The 20,169-nt window shown below is 46.0% G+C and overlaps 3 protein-coding genes and 9 non-coding genes across 12 annotated transcripts; 8 read left to right on the top strand and 4 right to left on the bottom strand.

Annotated features, from left to right (window-relative positions):
• Positions 1-1,430: 1,430 nt before the first annotated feature.
• Positions 1,431-1,502, top strand: TRNAM-CAU (transfer RNA methionine (anticodon CAU)). Its single transcript has one exon. It is a non-coding gene; the product is annotated as a tRNA-Met (tRNA).
• A 692-nt stretch (positions 1,503-2,194) lies between these two features.
• On the top strand, positions 2,195-2,277 carry TRNAL-CAG (transfer RNA leucine (anticodon CAG)). The gene has a single exon. It is a non-coding gene; the product is annotated as a tRNA-Leu (tRNA).
• Positions 2,278-3,896: 1,619 nt separating this feature from the next.
• Positions 3,897-4,307, bottom strand: LOC136651947 (histone H3). Its single transcript, XM_066628722.1, has one exon. The coding sequence runs from the start codon at positions 4,305-4,307 to the stop codon at positions 3,897-3,899; it is 411 nt and encodes a 136-aa protein (XP_066484819.1).
• Positions 4,308-8,209: 3,902 nt separating this feature from the next.
• On the bottom strand, positions 8,210-8,615 carry LOC136651419 (histone H2A type 2-C-like). Its single transcript, XM_066627781.1, has one exon. It carries the CDS (start codon positions 8,613-8,615, stop codon positions 8,226-8,228), a length of 390 nt encoding a protein of 129 aa, XP_066483878.1. The 3' UTR covers positions 8,210-8,225.
• Positions 8,616-8,998: 383 nt separating this feature from the next.
• On the top strand, positions 8,999-9,379 carry LOC136651657 (histone H2B 1/2/3/4/6). The gene has a single exon (XM_066628257.1). It carries the CDS (start codon positions 8,999-9,001, stop codon positions 9,377-9,379), a length of 381 nt encoding a protein of 126 aa, XP_066484354.1.
• Positions 9,380-12,155: 2,776 nt separating this feature from the next.
• On the bottom strand, positions 12,156-12,227 carry TRNAG-UCC (transfer RNA glycine (anticodon UCC)). The gene has a single exon. It is a non-coding gene; the product is annotated as a tRNA-Gly (tRNA).
• A 409-nt stretch (positions 12,228-12,636) lies between these two features.
• TRNAI-UAU (transfer RNA isoleucine (anticodon UAU)) lies at positions 12,637-12,730 on the bottom strand. The gene is made up of 2 exons: positions 12,693-12,730; positions 12,637-12,672 (listed from the first exon to the last, which is right to left on the bottom strand). It is a non-coding gene; the product is annotated as a tRNA-Ile (tRNA).
• Positions 12,731-13,519: 789 nt separating this feature from the next.
• On the top strand, positions 13,520-13,601 carry TRNAS-AGA (transfer RNA serine (anticodon AGA)). The gene has a single exon. It is a non-coding gene; the product is annotated as a tRNA-Ser (tRNA).
• Positions 13,602-14,582: 981 nt separating this feature from the next.
• Positions 14,583-14,654, top strand: TRNAD-GUC (transfer RNA aspartic acid (anticodon GUC)). Its single transcript has one exon. It is a non-coding gene; the product is annotated as a tRNA-Asp (tRNA).
• A 1,325-nt stretch (positions 14,655-15,979) lies between these two features.
• Positions 15,980-16,061, top strand: TRNAL-UAG (transfer RNA leucine (anticodon UAG)). The gene has a single exon. It is a non-coding gene; the product is annotated as a tRNA-Leu (tRNA).
• A 597-nt stretch (positions 16,062-16,658) lies between these two features.
• Positions 16,659-16,731, top strand: TRNAK-CUU (transfer RNA lysine (anticodon CUU)). The gene has a single exon. It is a non-coding gene; the product is annotated as a tRNA-Lys (tRNA).
• A 3,123-nt stretch (positions 16,732-19,854) lies between these two features.
• On the top strand, positions 19,855-19,936 carry TRNAL-AAG (transfer RNA leucine (anticodon AAG)). Its single transcript has one exon. It is a non-coding gene; the product is annotated as a tRNA-Leu (tRNA).
• Positions 19,937-20,169: the final 233 nt, after the last annotated feature.

The raw sequence follows: 20,169 nt of genomic DNA, 5'->3' as shown, positions 1-20,169 counted from the left end.
TCCGGTCTGCTTTCCTTGCACGAGTTCTCCATAGAGGAGATCCTTTGGGATCTGGCCATCATCCATTCTCACGACATGACCGAGCCAACGCAGTCGCCTCTGTTTCAGCAGTGCATACATGCTAGGGATTCCAGCACGTTCCAGGACTGTGTTGTTTGGAACTTTGTCCTGCCAGGTGCTGCTGAGAATGCGTCGGAGGCAGCGCATACTGCTAATACTATTACTATTCAGTAATAGTAGTGGGAAAAAAGTAGAATATGTAAATATACCAGGTTAATAAATAATGATAATAATAAATGCATCTTACAGAATTACATAAGACAGGTCCCTGAAGCAGAACTGGAGGCCTTCTCAGGAGCAGATTTGTGAAGGAAGGCCACCTCTATCCATCCACTCACCAGCACTGCTCCTCTTCCTCCCACTCCCTGCTTGTATTGGCAAAGGAAAAAGGGGATGAGGCAGAAACGTGGAAGAGAGGAGGTCAGTGGATTATTAGAGCAACATCAGTATCCTCTCCTCCACACTTCCTGTTGCACTCCAGGGAGGGGGAGAGAGAGGTTAGTATATAACTGTATTGAGAGTGTGCATGGATCACCAAGGGGCTATAAACCCCTGGGTTAGTCTCTCTCCCACTCCACTGCTAACTGAGCTTGCTGCCTCTCCAGGCCCCCCCCCCCATCTTATGGGAGGAAAGGCAGGGTATACATATTTTAAATAAGTGGGTAGTAGCTTTTGGCAAGCTGCCTCAGGCTGCAATCCTATCCACACTTTCCTGAGAGCAAGCGCCATCAAACACAATAGGACTTCTAAGTAGACTGTATAGGATTGTGCCCCCAGACCTAGGGAGATGGAGGCGACTGTAACTAGAGGAAGGCCATTCAGTCCTATGGTGGCAAGGTCAGTTGAGCCCCCCTTTCCCCAATATACGTGGCATTAAAGCTGATCCTGTTTCTCAGGCTGTGGTCCTTGTCTTCAGTGAATCCTAGCTACATAGTGAGTAGCAAGGTGGCCAAAGAGTGAAAAGCAATAGGGGTGAGTGGACAGATGTACAAATTATTCGGTTCCAATTGTGGTGTGGAATAGGCACAGGCTTTCCCCATGTTTGATGTCTCTCATTTAACCTGAACCCTTGAGATCTGGGTGTCAAAAAGGTGCTGTGCATGTAATTCCATTTCCTAATGAAACCCACTTCTGCCCAGCCCACAGCTGTGTACACATTTGATCCCTGTTGCATATATGCAACGTTGGGCAGAAGTGGCTTAACACAGATACAGGTGTTTAATATGGAAGTGATAATGTATGAACTTTTAAGATAGTTGCAGGGGATGTTAATTACCAAGCAGAAACCAGTAACTGGACGCTGAGAGTTGCCAGAGGGTAGACAAGCCTGAGGACTGTGTATAGAGGTATTTTGACAGCTGTACGTACGCAGCAGAGTGGCGCAGCGGAAGCGTGCTGGGCCCATAACCCAGAGGTCGATGGATCGAAACCATCCTCTGCTAACTCAAAATTTTGGTCTTTTAAATTAAATGCATGAAAGGTTTAGCACTTTTGCTTAGCAAACTGACTAACTGAAGAAAATAAAAAAAAGCATCTGCTGGATTTTCTGGCGAAAAAGATCAGAATGATAGGAACTCTTCGCGGGTGGGTATCAAAGTAACACTGCGATTAACAATCTTAAACAGATTAGGGGAAAAAATGTGAAAATCTTTTCATCTCCTGGGTTCTCAAAAGGAGGATCTTCACGCCTTCTCTTCGCTTCTATTAAATGCATAGGCGTTGTTACTCACTAGGCGCTCTGCACATGCCCAGAGGGTGTTTATGTATTCCAGGGTACTGCAAATACTGCCTTCCCTGGCTATATTTAGTCGTCCTTCCTGCACACAGTTCTTGTGAGAAACCATTTGATTTGGAGCCCAAGACCATGCATGTCTGCTCAGAATTAAGTCCCATTCTAGCCAATGGGGCTTACTCCCAGGTAAATGTGAATTGCATTGGTGCCCCATTTGGTCTTTTGTAGACAAATGGCTATAGTTTTTTTGTGCGGGTCACATAAGCAGCTAGTGAAAGAACTTTTTTCCTTCTTTTTAAATTGAACACTATGCATCCTACACAGTCAATTACTACAAGGAAATAAACACCCTTTGGTACAGCACCACTGGGGAATTAAACCAAGGACTCCTGTTAAAATGGAGTCAGGATGGCCGAGCGGTCTAAGGCGCTGCGTTCAGGTCGCAGTCTCCTCTGGAGGCGTGGGTTCGAATCCCACTTCTGACAAGGTAGTTTTTGCTCTCCTTAAGCCTCAATAATGATACTTCCAAGCAATATCTGTGATCTTGAACAAAGAATGAGCACACTTTCTTGGGTGTATGCTCCAGTGAACACCACAGGGCTTACTTCTGAGTAGACAGGCACAGGATTGGCCTACCAGTTGTGTAAGCATTCCCTTTAAACAGAATTAACACAGATGGACTCCTTCTATTCCATGGCTTATCCACACCCTATATCCTTATGTACTGTATAGATGTTGAACATAGATCTCAACTAGAAAACACCCCCTCTCACAAACACAGCCCTTCCTCCAAAGGCGCTCAAGGGTGATCTTGACTGGGCTCTTCTAAGGGAAATTAAGTACCATAGATACTCGTCTATAGGTCGATCCCAAAGATAAGTCAAGGGCAGGTTTTTAGCCAACAATCATGGAATTTTCTATGACCCTCGGATAAGTTGGGGGTTAAACTTAGGGGGGGTGTCTGACTATAGTTTTGTCTGATTTTACCTGAGGCAAGATCCTGAAAAAATAACCCACCACTAATTGTTACCTAAGAATTGTAGTCTCTAATTTATTAAAAACATAGTAAAAGATCATAAGATACATTTTTATTCTTTTTTAAATTCTGGTCTTCATCACGTTTTTGGAAGCACTATCAGAGTAAGTGCACTGTAAACAATCGTTGGCAACCTTCAGTCTCAAGACTATGGTATCGTGCTCTGAAAGGTGGTTCTGGCATAGCGTCTAGTGTGGCTGAAAAGGCCAATCCGGGAGTGACAGTCCCTTTCACACCAGGAGCAAGTGCAGTGTGTCCCTGGTCTGTCTCCCAGGCTATGGGCCTTCCTTCTTTGCCTCAGACTGTTGGCCAAGTGTCTCTTCAAACTGGGAAAGGCCATGCTGCACAGCCTGCCTCCAAGCGGGCCGTTCAGAGGCCAGGGTTTCCCACCTGTTGAGGTCCACTCCTAAGGCCTTCAGATCCCTCTTGCAGATGTGGGGGGATGGGACAAAGCAGTAAGTTTTGCAGGGAACCTCCAAGAGGTCCCTGTCCATCCCCTTTGGAGACATTCCAGGCAGGGGGAGCAAAACGGAGGCATTCACCTGGAATGGCTCCAAAGGGACCTCTTGGAGGCTCCCTATAAAACAAGAGCTTTGACCCCCCTCTAGCTATGCCACTGAACCCATCAGGCTCTATTCCCCAAAATGGCATCTACAACAGGACCCTTACACCCTGTTTGTATGAATAGACTGAAGTGTCATTTCAGCAAATTTCAAACCTAATAAAAAAGCCTACCCCATATAAGATATTTATATGTTCCATGTAGACCTTAAATGCAGCATTATGCAATACACTGAAATGAGCACTTCGACAGAAGGCACAATTCTAACCAGGTCTACTTTCAATTTTGTTCAGTGGGACTTACTCTCAGGAAAGTGTGGTTAGGATTGCAGCCCAGTCCAATGCTTGCCTACTCATAAGTCCCATAATTGTCAATCGGGCTTACTGTCACGTAAGTCAATTAACCTGCTTGCTCAACTCTATAATGCTTCAAGCTCTCTTAAGGATCACGTAGGTGGCTCTTAAAAGAGCCTTTGGACTTGGCGGTGGTTGGCAGGCGGAAGCCCTCTAAGCTCTCTCCCCGCGGATGCGGCGCGCCAGCTGGATGTCCTTGGGCATGATAGTGACGCGCTTGGCGTGGATGGCGCACAGGTTGGTGTCCTCGAAGAGCCCCACCAGGTACGCCTCGCTCGCCTCCTGCAGGGCCATCACGGCCGAGCTCTGGAAGCGCAGGTCCGTCTTGAAGTCTTGCGCGATCTCGCGCACCAGGCGCTGGAACGGCAGCTTGCGGATCAGCAGCTCCGTCGACTTCTGGTAGCGCCGGATCTCCCGCAGGGCCACCGTGCCCGGCCGGTAGCGGTGGGGCTTCTTCACCCCACCAGTGGCGGGCGCGCTCTTCCTGGCCGCCTTGGTCGCCAGCTGCTTGCGGGGCGCCTTCCCGCCCGTCGACTTGCGCGCCGTCTGCTTGGTACGCGCCATCCTCCTTGCACCAGCACAGACTGCTCTGTTCGCGAAACACGACCCAACAATGCGGCCAGCGCGCCGCCCTCTGGCTTTTTATAGCCCTCCCCGTGTCCTGATTGGCTGACAGCTTTCAGGGAACCCTTGCAGAATTTGAATTTCCCGGGCTGGGCAGGGATTGGATAGCCATTCAAATCCACGCCTCTATCCCTTTCCATCTTCTCCACCCAGCTAAGCTTTTGCTTAGCACGGTGGATTTTTTTTTAATTTTTTTTTACATACTAATAGAGCTTGAATTGGTTTCTCCAGGAAAATACCGGGTTGGGGGGGGGGGTCACGTTACAATTCCCATTCAGCTTCTTGTGTCAAATAATATGTAAGATGTAAGGCTGGGAACTGAAAAGAATATTAGAAGTGTTAGATCTGGTTGCATTTTAACCACATCTGTATGAGCAGAATTAGTGAAAGCTGCAACCTTATGCACACTTATGTGGGGTTCAGCCACACTGAACTACTTTGGAGTTACTACACCACCGAGCTGCAAAAACGTAATCCTATTTATGTTCTTATTTAATTTTTCAGTACTGGTGTAGTTGTGCTGGGGGTGTCTGTGGGCTGCATCTTGTGATAGTGAGGCAGTCACTGGGGCATTTTCAAGGTATGGGGACATGTGTTCCCTTACAGGGCTGAAGCAGCCACAATGCAGCTCCAATGCAGCTCTTGGGGTGGTGGTGGACAGGTCGATGAAAGTGTCGACCCAATGTGCGGCGGCAGTGAAGAAGGCCAATTCTATGCTTGGGATCATTAGGAAGGGTATTGAGAACAAAACGGTTAGTATTATAATGCCGTTGTACAAATCTATGGTAAGGCCACACCTGGAGTATTCTGTCCAGTTCTGGTCGCCGCATCTCAAAAAAGACATAGTGGAAATGGAAAAGGTGCAAAAGAGAGCGATAAGATGATTACGGGGCTGGGGCACCTTCCTTATGAGGAAAGGCTACGGTGTTTGGGCCTCTTCAGCCTAGAAAAGAGACGCTTGAGGGGGGACATGATTGAGACATACAAAATTATGCAGGGGATGGACAGAGTGGATAGGGAGATGCTCTTTACACTCTCACATAATACCAGAACCAGGGGACATCCACTAAAATTGAGTGTTGGGCGGGTTAGGACAGACAAAAGAAAATATTTCTTTACTCAGCGCGTGGTCGGTCTGTGGAACTCCTTGCCACAGGATGTGGTGCTGGCGTCTAGCCTAGACGCCTTTAAAAGGGGATTGGACGAGTTTCTGGAGGGAAAAACCATTATGGGGTACAAGCCATGATGTGTATGCGCAACCTCCTGATTTTAGGAATGGGTTAAGTCAGAATGCCAGATGTAGGGGAGAGCACCAGGATGAGGTCTCTTGTTATCTGGTGTGCTCCCTGGGGCATTTGGTGGGCCGCTGTGAGATACAGGAAGCTGGACTAGATGGGCCTATGGCCTGATCCAGTGGGGCTGTTCTTATGTTCTTATGTAAGATAAAGGGACAAACTTTCCCTTACTTTGAGGAGGCCTTCAGGATTGCCTCCCCACCACAGGATGCAGTGCTCATTCCATTGGCATGGCTGCATCAGCAGCAGAAAATTTTCCATGACCAGTGCAGCATTGTCAGCGGGATGTACCCTGCATCCTTTGGTGGGGGGGGGGGCAGTCACAGAGGCCTCTTCAAGGTAGGAAAACATTTGTTCCCTTACCTCCAGGCTGCACTGCATCTGCATTGGTGCAGCAGCAATGCAACCCTGAGGTAAGGGAACCAATGTTCTCATACTCTGAGGAGGCTTCTGTGACTGCCTCCCCACCACAGGATGCACTCCATGCTTCTCTGCCACAGCTGCACTAGCACTGAAAAATTGGATAGGATTTGGTCCTAGCTGAGAAGACACAAGGTGTAATTCTCTGACTGTCTGAAAAGATTTGGCTTGCATAGATGAGGTTTCATTTTTTACAGCGTGTCTAAACAGTAAAGCAGTGTGTTCATAAATTGTAGGGAGATTAATCTGGTAGTTTGGGGTGCGTGGGGGTGCTGGGAGAATCAATCCATTACGGGGTACAAGCCATTATGTGTATGCGCAACCTCCTGATTTTAGAAATGGGTTATGTCAGAATGCCAGGTGCAAGGGAGGGCACCAGGATGCGGTCTCTTGTTATCTGGTGTGCTCCCTGGGGCATTGGGTGGGCTGCTGTGAGATACAGGAAGCTGGACTAGATGGGCCTATGGCCTGATCCAGTGGGGCTGTTCTTATGTTCTTATGTTCACAATGCCAACTCCAAGGTGCATAAAATGAGGCAAGACTTGAAGGCATGGTAGGTTGCAAGCCTATAAACATAATTTTATGTAGAGACCATATCATATCCCATTGAACTCAGTGAAGGTTACTTATATGTAGACAAGCATAGAATTGCACTCTGTAGTTTTGATAAATCCAAACGTAGTTTAAATTTCAAAAAGTGGATAGGTAGGCAAGCCTAGCAAACAGGATGCAATCCTGTACACACTTTCCTGGCAGTAACAGCCCAAGCCTATGCATGTTTCCTCAGAAGTAAGTCTCATTGTGTTCAGTGGCGCTTACACCCAGGAAAGTGGGTATAGGATTTCAGCCTAAATCACCAGAATAGGACTGATCTGATGAAATAGACAGGACTGTGCTATTAATGCACCATGGGGTATTACACAGCAGTGTTTAGCAACTGCTAATGGCAACTGCAAAATTAAATCAGCTCAGCCTTGCTTACCCATGGTGGTTTTTATCAGAGCATGGGGAAGCTGCTGCAAGAACTTGAATAACATCAGAGGGCAACCGTTGGTTGCAATGAAGACATTTCGAAAATCCCTCCCTAAGAGATGATTGGTCAGCCAGCACCACGAAACCACCAGATTGTATTTCTGGAGTTTGAAATTGGCGCCCAATTCCGTGAGTGGTGATTGGCTCGCGACTTCCTTCCTCGTTTAAAATAGGCTGACACTGGAGTCAGGGACAAAGGAGCAGCTTAGAAAGTCTATGGGAAAAGATGGAGGGAGCTTGGTATGTTTAGCCTGGAGAAAAGAAGGAAGCGGTGGACATCTCAGGTATTTGAGAGCCCAAATCTAGGCATGTCTGCTCAGAAGTAAATTCCATTATAGTCAGTGGGGTTTACTCCCAGGAGAGTGTGGATAGGATCGTAAGCCTCAGAGCCCAATATATGCATGTTTACTCAGGAGTAAGTCCCATTATAGTCAGTGGGGCTTACTCCCAGGAAAGTGTGGATAGGATCCCAAGCCTCAGATATCTAAAGGGGTGTCCCATTGAGCAGATCTGTTCTCGCCGCTGCATGAGTAGAACTTGAGCTGCAAAGCAAATTCTGATGGGACTACCGGGAGAAATGTATAAGCTTCACAAGCAGTGGTTAGATGTGGCTGCTGCCTCCCTGGAGATCATCTAGCAGGGGCTCAGACTCTTTGGAGATGGTTTCAAACTATTTTCCTTACTGAAACTTGGGACTAGCTTCAGTTTCTAAGATCTCCTTTATGATTGATGCTTTTCAAGTTGTTACAAAGAATACAGTAATCCCTACTAAAGCGCAACAATATAGAAACTGTAGCCCTTTACTTTCCATCGTACTGAAGTGTCTTTAAGAGGTTAACTATTGCATTCTGGTGTGTAACTGTTATGTGCATATACAAGTAAATGTGAGTTTTCAATAGTTTCATAAAGCCTCAGTTAGAGCCCAATCCTATGCATATCTACTGGGAAGTAAGTATCATTATACTCAGTGGGGCTTACTCCCAAGTGTGGATACGATTGAGCCCTTAGGCTTCTCTCACGCGGTTGTGACTCTTGGCTCTTTCATTGAGATTGTGGGTGGCTCTTAAAAGAGCCTTTGGGTTTTTGGTCGTCAGGAGTTCAAGGGAACTTCTTACTTTCCCTTCGCTTTGTGGCTTTCAGTCTTCTTGGGCAGCAGCACAGCCTGGATGTTGGGCAGGACGCCTCCCTGGGCGATGGTGACCTTGCCCAGCAGCTTGTTCAGCTCCTCGTCGTTGCGGATGGCCAGCTGCAGGTGGCGGGGGATGATCCTGGTCTTCTTGTTGTCCCGGGCGGCGTTGCCAGCCAGCTCCAGGATCTCAGCAGTCAGGTACTCCAGCACTGCGGCCAGGTAGACGGGCGCTCCAGCTCCAACACGCTCAGCATAGTTGCCCTTGCGCAGCAGGCGGTGCACGCGACCCACGGGGAACTGCAAACCTGCCCGGGAAGAGCGAGTCTTGGCCTTGGCTCTAGCCTTGCCCCCTTGCTTGCCACGTCCAGACATGTTTGGTTCAAGATTGGCAAAAGCCACACAGTTGCTGACCAGAAGAAATAGAGAATGACAGCTTGTTGCTCCCCAGTCTATTTATTCGCTCCGAAAGCTCCAAGGCGCCACTTGTAATTGGTTGACTACTAGTGAACTTGGCCGTCCAATAGGAGGACTGCCTCCTTCCCCTGACCAATAGGAGGCCACCATTTAATACCATCCAATAGGAATTAGAATTCCACAATTCGGCTATTTGCATGTTGGTATAGTCGTGCCTGAACCAATAGGAAGCGGAGAAATTCATGCCACTGATTACCATAAGAGTCCTATAAATTGAGGGTGCTCAAAGGTCTCGCTACTTGTTCTCTGTGCATAGTACGCCCCAGCGGTCGATCTTCATCATGCCTGAGCCAGCCAAGTCTGCTCCTGCCCCTAAAAAGGGATCCAAGAAAGCAGTGACCAAGACCCAGAAGAAGGGCGACAAGAAGCGCAAGAAGAGCAGGAAGGAGAGCTACTCTATCTATGTCTACAAGGTGCTCAAGCAGGTACACCCGGACACCGGCATCTCCTCCAAGGCCATGAGCATCATGAACTCCTTCGTGAATGACATATTTGAGCGCATCGCTGGGGAGGCTTCACGCCTGGCCCACTACAACAAGCGCTCCACCATCACCTCCAGGGAGATCCAGACCGCAGTGCGCCTCTTGCTCCCTGGTGAGCTGGCCAAGCATGCTGTGTCCGAGGGCACCAAGGCTGTCACCAAGTACACCAGCTCCAAGTAACTTGTCTGATAATTCTTCATGCAAAACCCAAAGGCTCTTTTCAGAGCCATTACTTGTTTCCTAAAATGTGCTGTCATTGCTATTTCACAAGTAGCTGCAACAGTTAAATTCCCAACAGGTAAGTCCTATAAGCTTTTTTCACACAAAAATTTAAGAAGGACTTGTGCTTGTGAAAGGAGGTTCAGCCTCTAATGATAGAAGCTTAAGTAGTTAGGATAGTTTGAATTAAACAAGATAAGCTTATTTCTGCTCTGTTTCTTCCCACCCCCTCTTGTTCCCCCTTGCAAAGCATTATCTTTGAGATATGGGGCACTGTCCAGGGACCCTGGATCTTGCACTAATTTGATTAAATTTTGTTTAGATTTGTGCTTTGTCTGATGTGTATCTATTGCATTTGTGGACCTTTCCTCTTTACTTTGTGATAGTACCCCACATGGCTTTGTATATGTATTTATTTGCTTATCTGTGAACTGAGAGGGAGCAACAAAATGTGCACTGGAATTGGCCTTTGGCTGGCCCATGAAAATGTCTGCTGCCATAAATGTGTTCAAAAATACTGCCAGGCTTTTGTCACATTTGTCACAGCAAAAATGATGCTTACTTTAGATAGAGCAGCAAGGAAAGGTCTTTTTAGTGTCCTGTGTGAACATGTTGCTGAGACAAAGGACTTGAGAGTTGGAATAGAGGTGAAAAATGCAGGGGCAGAAATTCCAAACCAGAAATATTTGTTAAAAGCATTTTCTGCTCCAAGTGACTTGGGGAAGCTCTCCCGGGCATTTGAGGGTCAGGCCAATTGTTCACAAAGAATTTGAATATCCCTTAGGGACACTAATGAGGATCATTGGGTGACTTGCAACTTCTATAGATCCTCTTGATCACAGATTTTTGTCTCACCAATTCTCTCAGCATATGCGTCCTTGACCAACCTCCCATTGGGGGAGAATCATTAAGCTGGTTAGTTGCTGAACCAGGTTACTGGGTCCCTCCCATAATAAAGCTCTGCTCTAGGTCCTCTATGGTGGCTTCAATGGCAACTTGAGTGCTTAAAGCTGGACTATGTGCTTATTAAGTGTCTGAAACAATAAGCATCTTTTTTTTGCTCTTTTTTTGTCCTTTGCAGGAATAGGGTTGGCACAATGTAGCAAACATGCTGCAATCTCTCTCTCTCCCCCCCCCCCTTGTGTGAGAGATGCAGGAGGCTATATCAGAAATGCATAGCCCAAATCACAGGGAGAGCCCAAGAAAAAAGATAGTCTCTACATGTGTAGTCAAGCTCTTTGTGAGCCTAACCGAAGAGGAAAATTCCAGTTCAGACCAGTTCAGAGGACCCCCCATTCCTAGGAGACCAGTGAAATGAGGTTAAAAGCATAAGAGTCAATGAGAGCAAAGAGCACTTCCCTGTGTGTTTAAAAGATGAGGTGCTAGATAAATTTGGCTGAGATCCCAAAACAGCTAACTCACCCCTCACTCAGGTCAGTCCTATTAATTAGTTCTATTAATTATGTATATCATTGGATTTGAATGCCTTCTAAGGGAGGAGGAAGACCTGCTTTTTCCTTTGGTGTAAAGACTTTCCCATGGGAATGGTCAACCAAACTCGTAGAAGCCCCTGAACCCCATTTTGGTTCTGACAACAGATGGACCCTTTGGTGGATGTGGGTACTTGGTCAGTGCCTGGTCTGGCCAGTCCTTGACCCCTGGTAGCCATTCTGGGTGACTCTTCCCTTACTGGGGGTGTTTTGGAGGTAAAGGAGTTGAATGACTTTCCTGCTCATGCTCCAGCCTCTTAAACCACCAGGGCCACTTTGGAGCTGTCATGGCTGGCAAACTCTGAAAATATGGCAAATGGCTGCCGAGTTCCTTATCCCTGCTAACTAGAATGAGAGGCAACATTTTAAGTGGTGGTTCTTAAGTATTTATCAGGGGAGAGCAACTGTCCCATTCATTCCATAGCATGGATCTCCCACTAACTTGCTGACATCTCCCTTGTGTTTCTTGGATGGTGAGTCCTTTTGGAGGATAAATCTCTCACTGGTACTACCGTAGTTCTGCTGTTTATATCCTGCTGCCATGGTCAGTGTGCCATTGAATATAAATTGCAGGAGAGAAGGGCAGGAGAGGCTGTTGTATGCCTTGCTAGTGGAAGCATGTGGTCAAGGCTGGCCCATGACTTCCTGGTGTCCTGAGGTGCTCTGCCAAATGCTGTGCCCTTTTACCTGATGATGTGCTAGCCTCTGTCTCTTGCCTCCCCCCACTCCATTCCACAGATTGGAAAAGGAAGGGAACAGTGGAAGAGGAAGTGTGGGGGAGAGCAATGGACCACTGGTGCACAGAAGAGCAGTGGAGGTGAGTGGGTCAATGCAGATGGGGCACCCCCTGCCAGTCTCCTTGAAACAGTTGCCTCAGCTGACTTCATGTGTGGGCAGCCATGTACTACACAGTAACAAAACGGGAGAGGGAATAGGACTAGCAGCTTATTATCATTGAATAATCTAATGCATATCTTTTAACTATTTCTGACTAATCAAGATCCTTCACTGGAGCGGAAAAGTTTGTCCCACCTAGCTACAAACTACAGTGTGCTCACTTTTTAAAAGTAAATAGTCATATTGGATTTCTATGGTCAACCAAATTAAGTGACAAAGAGTTATTAAAGGGAATTATTGCTCAGTAGTTGCTTAGATTTTGCAGATTCAACCCTTGCAGATACAATACCAGTATCTGCAGAAACCCATAATAATTTTTATTATTTCAATATTGGAAGCAAAATTATAGCTGCATTGGCCGGGAATCGAACCCGGGTCAACTGCTTGGAAGGCAGCTATGCTCACCACTATACCACCAATGCTTTTGAATTTTCAATTTCTATATAAATTTTATTATGATCTCAAATTTAGAGACGTTATGACTGAATGTCCACATGGTGGCGCCATAGAGAAAGGATACAATTTTAGGAAGTGCTTTTATATGAAAGTTGCTCAAACTTTCCTCCAGGCATGCCTCTCTTTGAATGAACACATTTCTTGAGAACTCCACATGTCCCCTGTAAAGCACTGTCAAGTCACAGTTCGACCTCAGTCATTAATCTAACCTCCCTCCTAAAAAAACAAAAACACTGTTCAGTTCAATGGTGCGAGTACAACTTTGAATGCTAAGCAGCCTTGATAGTTCTCAAACACTAATACACTGTCGATTGTGGGAACACAGGGCTGTCCAACGCTCCTTTGAATTATTTCTGCCTTCGGGAGCAAAATTACTGCTCCAGGTGAGGCTCGAACTCACAACCTCGGCATGGCTCTGACAAGTACTGCTGTATAAGTACCGCGCGCTAACCGATTGCGCCACTGGAGCTGCCGCTCAGTTGGCAGGACCTGGTTTCATCTGTGCAAGTCTAAATATATTTCGCTGGGCACGTTTTAATTTCACGAGCCTTTTAAAAATCTGATCGGCACTGAAAGTTCCTTTCAATGGTTTTAATGCAGAAGGGCTTTTATATACCCTGCTCTGCAAGGGTGTCCAAGGGAAACTGCAGAGGGTGTCCTGGAATCCTGCTAAGTCGCGTTCAAAGTCACTCGCCTGCCTGTTGCAACAGAGGGTGTGTGTGGGTGTGTTTTAGAAAAGGATCAAGAGGGGATCCAACTGAGTGAGTATGATTAAGCAACTTTTGGGTTGCTTTTGCAAACATATATTGGACAGGAATTAGTCTTTGGAACTCCTTCCCACGGGATGTGGTGACATTGGTCTGGATGCCTTTAAAAGGGGATTGGACATGTTTCTGGAGGAAAAATCCATTATGGGTTACAAGCCATGTGTATGTGCAACCTCCTGATTTTAGAAATGGGCTATGCCAGATGCAAGGGAGGCCACCAGGATGCAGGTCTCTTGTTATCAGGTGTACTTCCTGGGGCATTTGGTGGGGCCGCTGTGAGATACAGGAAGCTGGACTAGATGGGCCTATGGCCTGATCCAGTGGGGCTGTTTTTATGTTCTTATGCCTCAAATGCTATTTGCAGCTCAGTCCTTTAGTACAGTGTGTAGTAGTTTTGCATCCATGGAGCTATATATCAAATCAAAAAACTGGTTAGGATGCTAAGTTATTATACCTAGAAATTCATGGATTGCACACCATAGTTTGATGTGGTAGTCGTGGCCGAGTGGTTAAGGCGATGGACTAGAAATCCATTGGGGTATCCCCGCGCAGGTTCGAATCCTGCCGACTACGAAGTGGTAGATTCTTAAACTACAGAGTTTTGTATGCTATCTTTGAAGAAATTACTTTCTGACCTTGGGATCTCTTTTTTTCACACACCCTTCTGTGTGCTCAGCTCATACATTGGTTTCAAACAAGCATCGGTTCTGCCTTGTGGATACTACTCAGATCTCAGCACCTCTCAGTATTAAGAATATCTTCTTTTCCTCACTGTGGCTGCCACCATTTCTGCCCAGCCCACAAGTGTACACTTTGGATTCCTGTTGTGGATAGGCGACGTTGGGCAGAAATGGCTTTTCATCTGTTCAGAAGCTGAGTCTGCCTTGGCATGGAAATAGCCTTCGGGGCCAAGAATCAGACCTGCAGAGTTAAAATGAGCGTCCACACTTCCCTGGGGGTAAGCTCTATTGACTATAATGGGACTTGCTTCTGAGTAGGCATGCATAGGATCGGGCTCTAAGGCTGCAATCCGATCCACACTTACCTGGGAGTAAGCCCCATTGGCTGATGGGATGTGCATTTGGGGGCTTGTCCTTCTACAGCAGTCCTTTCTCCATGTTCACTTTCACAAGGCTGGGATTTGTAAGTCAGAGGAATCACAGAGATAATGGGATCATTTTATAAAACACTAAAGGAAATGTACAGGGATAGGCAGATTCGAAAGGAGATAGAGAGATTAATGGAAACCTGCACAAGTGTTTTCAAGCAAAGCCAATATCAGTAGGAGAGGGGAGATGATTTCTTTACCCTGCTAAGCTTCCTTTCTTTTTAAGAGGAGACTTGAACGAGTCTCTTTCTGGGGTGAAAGACTTTTACTGTTGGCATTATTCTGAGTAGGGTAGGGGCACTGTAAAACTGGTTTACTTTCTCATGGCAAAGCAATGATTAGAAGTATTAGAACATCTTAAATGCCTATGAAAATGGGGTAGATATTTTAAAACTGAGGTGAGCACAAACATAGCAACAGTTTGAAGAAAGTTGGCTCTCGCCTCTTCCTCGTTAGTATAGTGGTAAGTATCCCCGCCTGTCACGCGGGAGACCGGGGTTCGATTCCCCGACGGGGAGGGCCTTATTTTTTTTCTTCTTAATCTTAAATTACTATTTAAAAGAATAGTGACTGGCCTGTAGGATGGTTTTCATGCAGTCAATACCCGGTCTGGTAATATAATTCCACGATGTTTAGCTGCAGAAAACCATGAGGTTTCCTGGCTCAAAGTTATTTCATCTAAAATGGAAGTTCTTCAAACCTGATCTTTGCTTCTAACCTCAGGGAAATGGTGTGGAAATTGGGAAAGCGCTTTGTACACGTTCAGAGGCACTTTAGATTTATTTATAGTTTACGTGTGGCAGAGCAGGTTTCAACCACAGAAGTAGGTTGTCATGGAGAGACTAGATCAGCCCCCTCTAATTAAGTCCTAATTATGAATGGGTGTGGGACAAAGCAGAAAAAATTATTATTAACAACACTCTGCTTTGAAACAGCAGTTAATTCAAAACACTGCAGCTGGTTTACTGACTGGGATTAGCCATTGGCAACAGCCATATAGCTTCCAGGTAGTCAAAAGACTGCCTACTCAAAAGTCCCATTGAGTTCAATGGGACTGACTCCAAGGTAAGTGTGGATAGGATTCCAACCTGACGGCCTTCCTTCCATAGGCTCCCACTGAGAACTAAGAGCCCAAGCCTATGCAGTCTACTCAGAAGTAAGTCCTTTTGTGTTCAATGGGGCTTGCTCCCAGGAATGTGTGCATAGGATTGTAGCCTAAAACTCCCTTCACACCTTTTCTGCTTTGTCCAATTGCAAGTGCCTGTTCTATGTTTATTTATTCTTCTACCTTTCCATTTTTTAAAAAAATTTTGAGCTTTTCAGAATAAACTCATCTTATTTGCCCATTTCTCTCCGACTGCAGCAAAGGAAAGCTGTTTCCACTTGCCCTGGCTGCTCAGGGCTGGACAATATATATATATATGCTCTGAATAGTTGTTCTGGAACAGTGTCCTCTCCAGTGCGCGAAGCCTGGGTAAAGTAGATATGGAGGATAGACTGTTTCCCATGCAGCAAATCCCCCCTCTCCACGTCGCTGAAATGGTCCAATGGAAAGGCAGAAGCCAATAGGGTTTGTTCCAGCGGCGTCGCAGGAGTTGCCAGAACGTGACTGTGTTCAGCCATGAACTGCCTCAGGGACTCCCGCTCTGGATTTTGCCTCTATATGCAATAGATGCAATAGAATAGAGTGAATGGTGTAGTCAGTGATCCTAATATTGCTCAATGCACCACATTGTATATCTGGGCTTGAATTTCCGACATGGGGATGGGTGGTTGGGTGGATATGCAAAATTAAAATGAATGACTGAAATTGGGAGACTGCAGAAAGATTATTTCGCCACGAGGTAGTGTGGCCGAGCGGTCTAAGGCGCTGGATTTAGGCTCCAGTCTCTCCGGAGGCGTGGGTTCGAATCCCACCACTGCCAGCAGCACTTTTCTTTCCATACTGATGGTGGAAAAGTGCAATCTTCAGACATTCCTTATGGGGAATGGAGTTTCATTGCATACCTTAAGAGCTGGCTTCCGAGCAAGTGTGCAGGGACTGGACGGCAGCCTTGAACTTACTTTGAGGCTATTTTTCTCCTCTTGCCTAATCATCTTTCTAATTGGATATCTCAGGGCCCCCTCCCCCAATTTTATTTTATTGCTGGACTTTGTGGACCCCCCCCCCCCCCACCCGGTCAACAATCCCACCCATAATTTATGTCTAAGCACATGCATTTGTCAACTAGACGCGTGTGGCAGAGCCTATGAGTATCCTAAGAGTATCATGACGTCAAGATCCAGGGAAAGAGCAAAAGTGTACAAGGCTGTACTGTACAGAAAGCGTGAGGGTAGTTTGGAAGGACCAATACGGGCTGGGGAGGGTGAGCACAGAGTCTTCCCTCCCCTTCCGTTGTCGTCTGATTTTGTGCTCTGAACTGGATGTGGGACATAGGTGCAAGAACGCCTATTTCATTTCCATCCGTAGAATAAAATTGGGAAGCGATGAGAGCAGAGTGAAATAAGTCACTTATCGTATAGCCCGGCTAGCTCAGTCGGTAGAGCATGAGACTCTTAATCTCAGGGTCGTGGGTTCGAGCCCCACGTTGGGCGCAAATGTTTTCTTTAAGACTTGCCACCCCTTTTTAAAGAAATGTGGTGGAAAGTTCCACTTTGGACCAGTCCCCCAAGACTCCTTCCCCAGTAAGACTAGACTACTAGATTCAACCCTTAAAGGGCAGGTGGGTCCTTTAAACCCACATGTGCTAAACATCAAGGTGACCCCCAGGATAAAAGGTGTTTCTTTTTGCATGAGTATTTTGAAACCAGAGCGGTTCCACAATATAGGGCTGGACATGATTCCAGGTCATAGTACCCTATTTGTTTATGCATTTGTTTTAAGAATGTGTGTGGGTCAGGACCCTCATTGGGAAAAGTCCTTGAGAACTCAGTGAGAAAACAATCTGGTTTGATACTGACAATAGGGAGTGGGTTGCATACCCCCATTCAGAAAATGTCACTCAGATAAGGAATAGCTGCTCCAAACCAGTGGCATTTTGTTGCACATGTGCCCCCAAAATGGGGTCTCTTATAGAAATTACAAAATTATCTTAGCTGATCATGATGCCAGTGGATCTCAAACTTTTCAATCTCCAGAGCTGTTTACACTCCTAAATAGAACCTTGGGGAACCCCACTGGTGCATGACTGGAAGCCCCAGAGTGCTGGCACATGCACAGAGTGGATGTGCACAGAGTGGCACAGTGCCAAGCCCATGGTGTGCTCATGGGGCCCCTGAAGGAGTCTCTGGGAGGAACAGGGTTCTTAGGAGCACAACTTGAAAAACAGTGATGTGTGCAGTGACCTCTCTCTGACTGGGCCCAGAGACAGGCAGTTCATCCTTTTCTTCTGCCTGTGGAAAGTGTTGATAGAAGTTACCTTATCTCATGCTAACTGGTGCCAGCTTAGCTAAAAAGTTTAGGGTTAGCAAGAGAGAGCTATGCATGTTTGATGTTTCTCTTGCTTGTTTTTTTATTAAAAAAAAAGAAAAAAAAGATTGATTGGTCTATGTCATATACTTCGTCACACTCCCAGGGTTTTGGGGTGTTCAGAGTTGTTGGTTCTGAACCCTAGAGCCCTCAAAGATCCCTATTCGGTAGTACTGCCACCACCCTGTAAGAGCCAGTGTCTCAGTCCAGGGATACTGAGACCCTCTAGGCTTAACTATATCCCTTGTAGGCACTGAGCACTTTCTTTACTTAAAGTCTCAGTCCTCAAGTTACTAGTCCACAATGAGGATTTTTGGTTGCTTGCTGAACAGCTAGGCAGGATTCTGAAACTTTGTCCCCAACAGACAATGAACCAACATGGTAAAAGGATTTTTACTTTATTAAGTACATAGGGTTACAAAAAGTTACAAAAGGCAGCAAACGCTAGAGGCATAAAAACTTCTAGGAAACATATCAGCATAAAATAATAAAGCTAACTGGCTATGTCTATTATTTCCTCTCACCTGGGTCAGCTTCTTTTGTAGATCCTCAGTTACCTATGAGGCCACATGGTCCTGGTGGGGCAGGATGTGCACCCACCACCTATCTCACCCAGAGACAAAGACAAAAGGCCAAGACCCCCCCCCCCCGCTCTGTTCTTATATTTCTCAACCAACAGGATGGGGTGATTCTGTACTCATTTCAAACTGCCCAATCAGAACTCTTGGGGTCAGAATCTCTCGAAGTGGGGCTGGATGCTAGTCCTCCTAGTTCTCCCCCTCCCCACTGGAGACTCCTGGGCGCCTCTCTGGCTACTGAGGTGCTACATTTATCACCTTCCATTGAGTTGTAAATTCCTTTCAGCTAGGATTCAAGCCACTTCTATGTTACTGGGTTACTTTGGTTCAGGCTTTGCAATGCTACTAGGCCTAAACTGCACATATTCATGACAGTCTACCACATACTAGCCTTTTTGAATTCTGTATAAGATGCGTTATTTCTTTTGTCTAGGGGTTGACTCCATACCCTCCCAGTTGACTTTGTCCATGCCGTCAATAAATCCATTCAAGGTTCTCTCAAGTTTCGTATAGAACACAGATGAATGTAGCTACACTCACTGGTGTAACTAGGGTTTGCATCACCTGATGCAAGAGGACGGTGGGTCACTACCATGATGAATCTCCATGGGTAGTGGCAGCCCTAATGGACAGTGGGTGTGGTGATTTACCATTACCCTACCCCGGTGATTTTTTTGGCTATAACTTTTGATATAAGAGACATATTTCAACACGATTTGTTTCATTGCATTCTGCATGAAATTACACATCGAATGACATATAACATGATGGTATTATTCGAAAATACCAAGATATCAAAAATTATGGCCAGTAGTGGTGTCACCCCTTGCTGTGCATCACCTAGTGTGGTCCACATCCCTGCACCCTCCTAGCAATGCCACGGGCTACACTCTTCAATTCTGTGTTGTGAAACTGAACTTAGTGAAATGATGACCAAAAAAAGAAGCGAGCAAACTATTGGAATTTTCCTTCAATCTTGGAATCAGTTGGATGTTTGTATGGAGTTATTCTTCTGCTTTAGTTACTGTGGGTCAGTGTTTCTCAAGGTTTGTCCTCTGCTGTACCACTTCACATGGTCCATCTTTTTGAAGTACCACCAGAAGTAACTGGTGATGACATCATTGCCAGTTATTTCTGGGTTGGAAGGCGAGGTACAATATGACAAACACCAGTAAGAGGCTCAAGGTGCACAAAATGGCTTTCTCAAGCATGGAAAAGCATGCTTTGGAGCACTGTCAGCCAAGCCAAGCTTCCTACGGCTGTTTGTTGCATCTTGTTTGGATCCACAGGTCCTGTGAGTACCACCAGACACCACGTCAAGTATCACTGGTGGTACCCGTACCACAGGTTGAGAAACACTGCTGTAAATGAAAACCTTCAGTTAACTGGAAGATCGCTGTACAGCTCTCTGCAGTGTTAAACAGTTGTACTGTGCAAACAGTTGTAGATGTCTTTTAGGACTTCAGGAGTATCCTGATGAGCTACACTGAAGAATTTGAATGCCACAGTGATCACCCTTTTCTCATACTGCCCATTATTGATATAGTTTGCTTATTTGTACTGTACTGTTATTTTGTTTCCTCGTACTGTAAATCATTTGGAGAGAAAAAAAAGCTAAAAAAAAAGAATAGAATGAAATGTCAAGAGTGTAACCCCCGTTCTGAATCAGGTGGTAGCGTGGCCGAGCGGTCTAAGGCGCTGGATTAAGGCTCCAGTCTCTTCGGGGGCGTGGGTTCGAATCCCACCGCTGCCATAAGAAAGTTTTTTGTCTTTGCTGTATATTGAAATCCCAGTATTACTGGATAATTTTTTAAACCCAGAAAAAGCCTTTGCTAAGATATGTAATTCAGCTAATTTACTAATTATTCACACTCTTCATTGCCACCTCTCATTTATAATTTCCCTGTGTTTGTAAGTTAAATACAGATTTATTTTACAGGCTACCTTTTGGAGGAAAATAGGAACCCCTTCAGCCCCTCTCCCCAA

This window comes from Tiliqua scincoides, chromosome 5 (genome assembly GCF_035046505.1).
Source record: "Tiliqua scincoides isolate rTilSci1 chromosome 5, rTilSci1.hap2, whole genome shotgun sequence".
NCBI lineage: Eukaryota > Metazoa > Chordata > Lepidosauria > Squamata > Scincidae > Tiliqua > Tiliqua scincoides.
This window is presented reverse-complemented; position numbering and strand designations above follow the sequence as displayed.

Coding starts and splice junctions, on each gene's coding strand:
- LOC136651419 (XM_066627781.1), bottom strand. CDS start 8,615: ATGTCTGGACGTGGCAAGCAAGGGGGCAAGGCTAGAGCCAAGGCCAAG.
- LOC136651657 (XM_066628257.1), top strand. CDS start 8,999: ATGCCTGAGCCAGCCAAGTCTGCTCCTGCCCCTAAAAAGGGATCCAAG.
- LOC136651947 (XM_066628722.1), bottom strand. CDS start 4,307: ATGGCGCGTACCAAGCAGACGGCGCGCAAGTCGACGGGCGGGAAGGCG.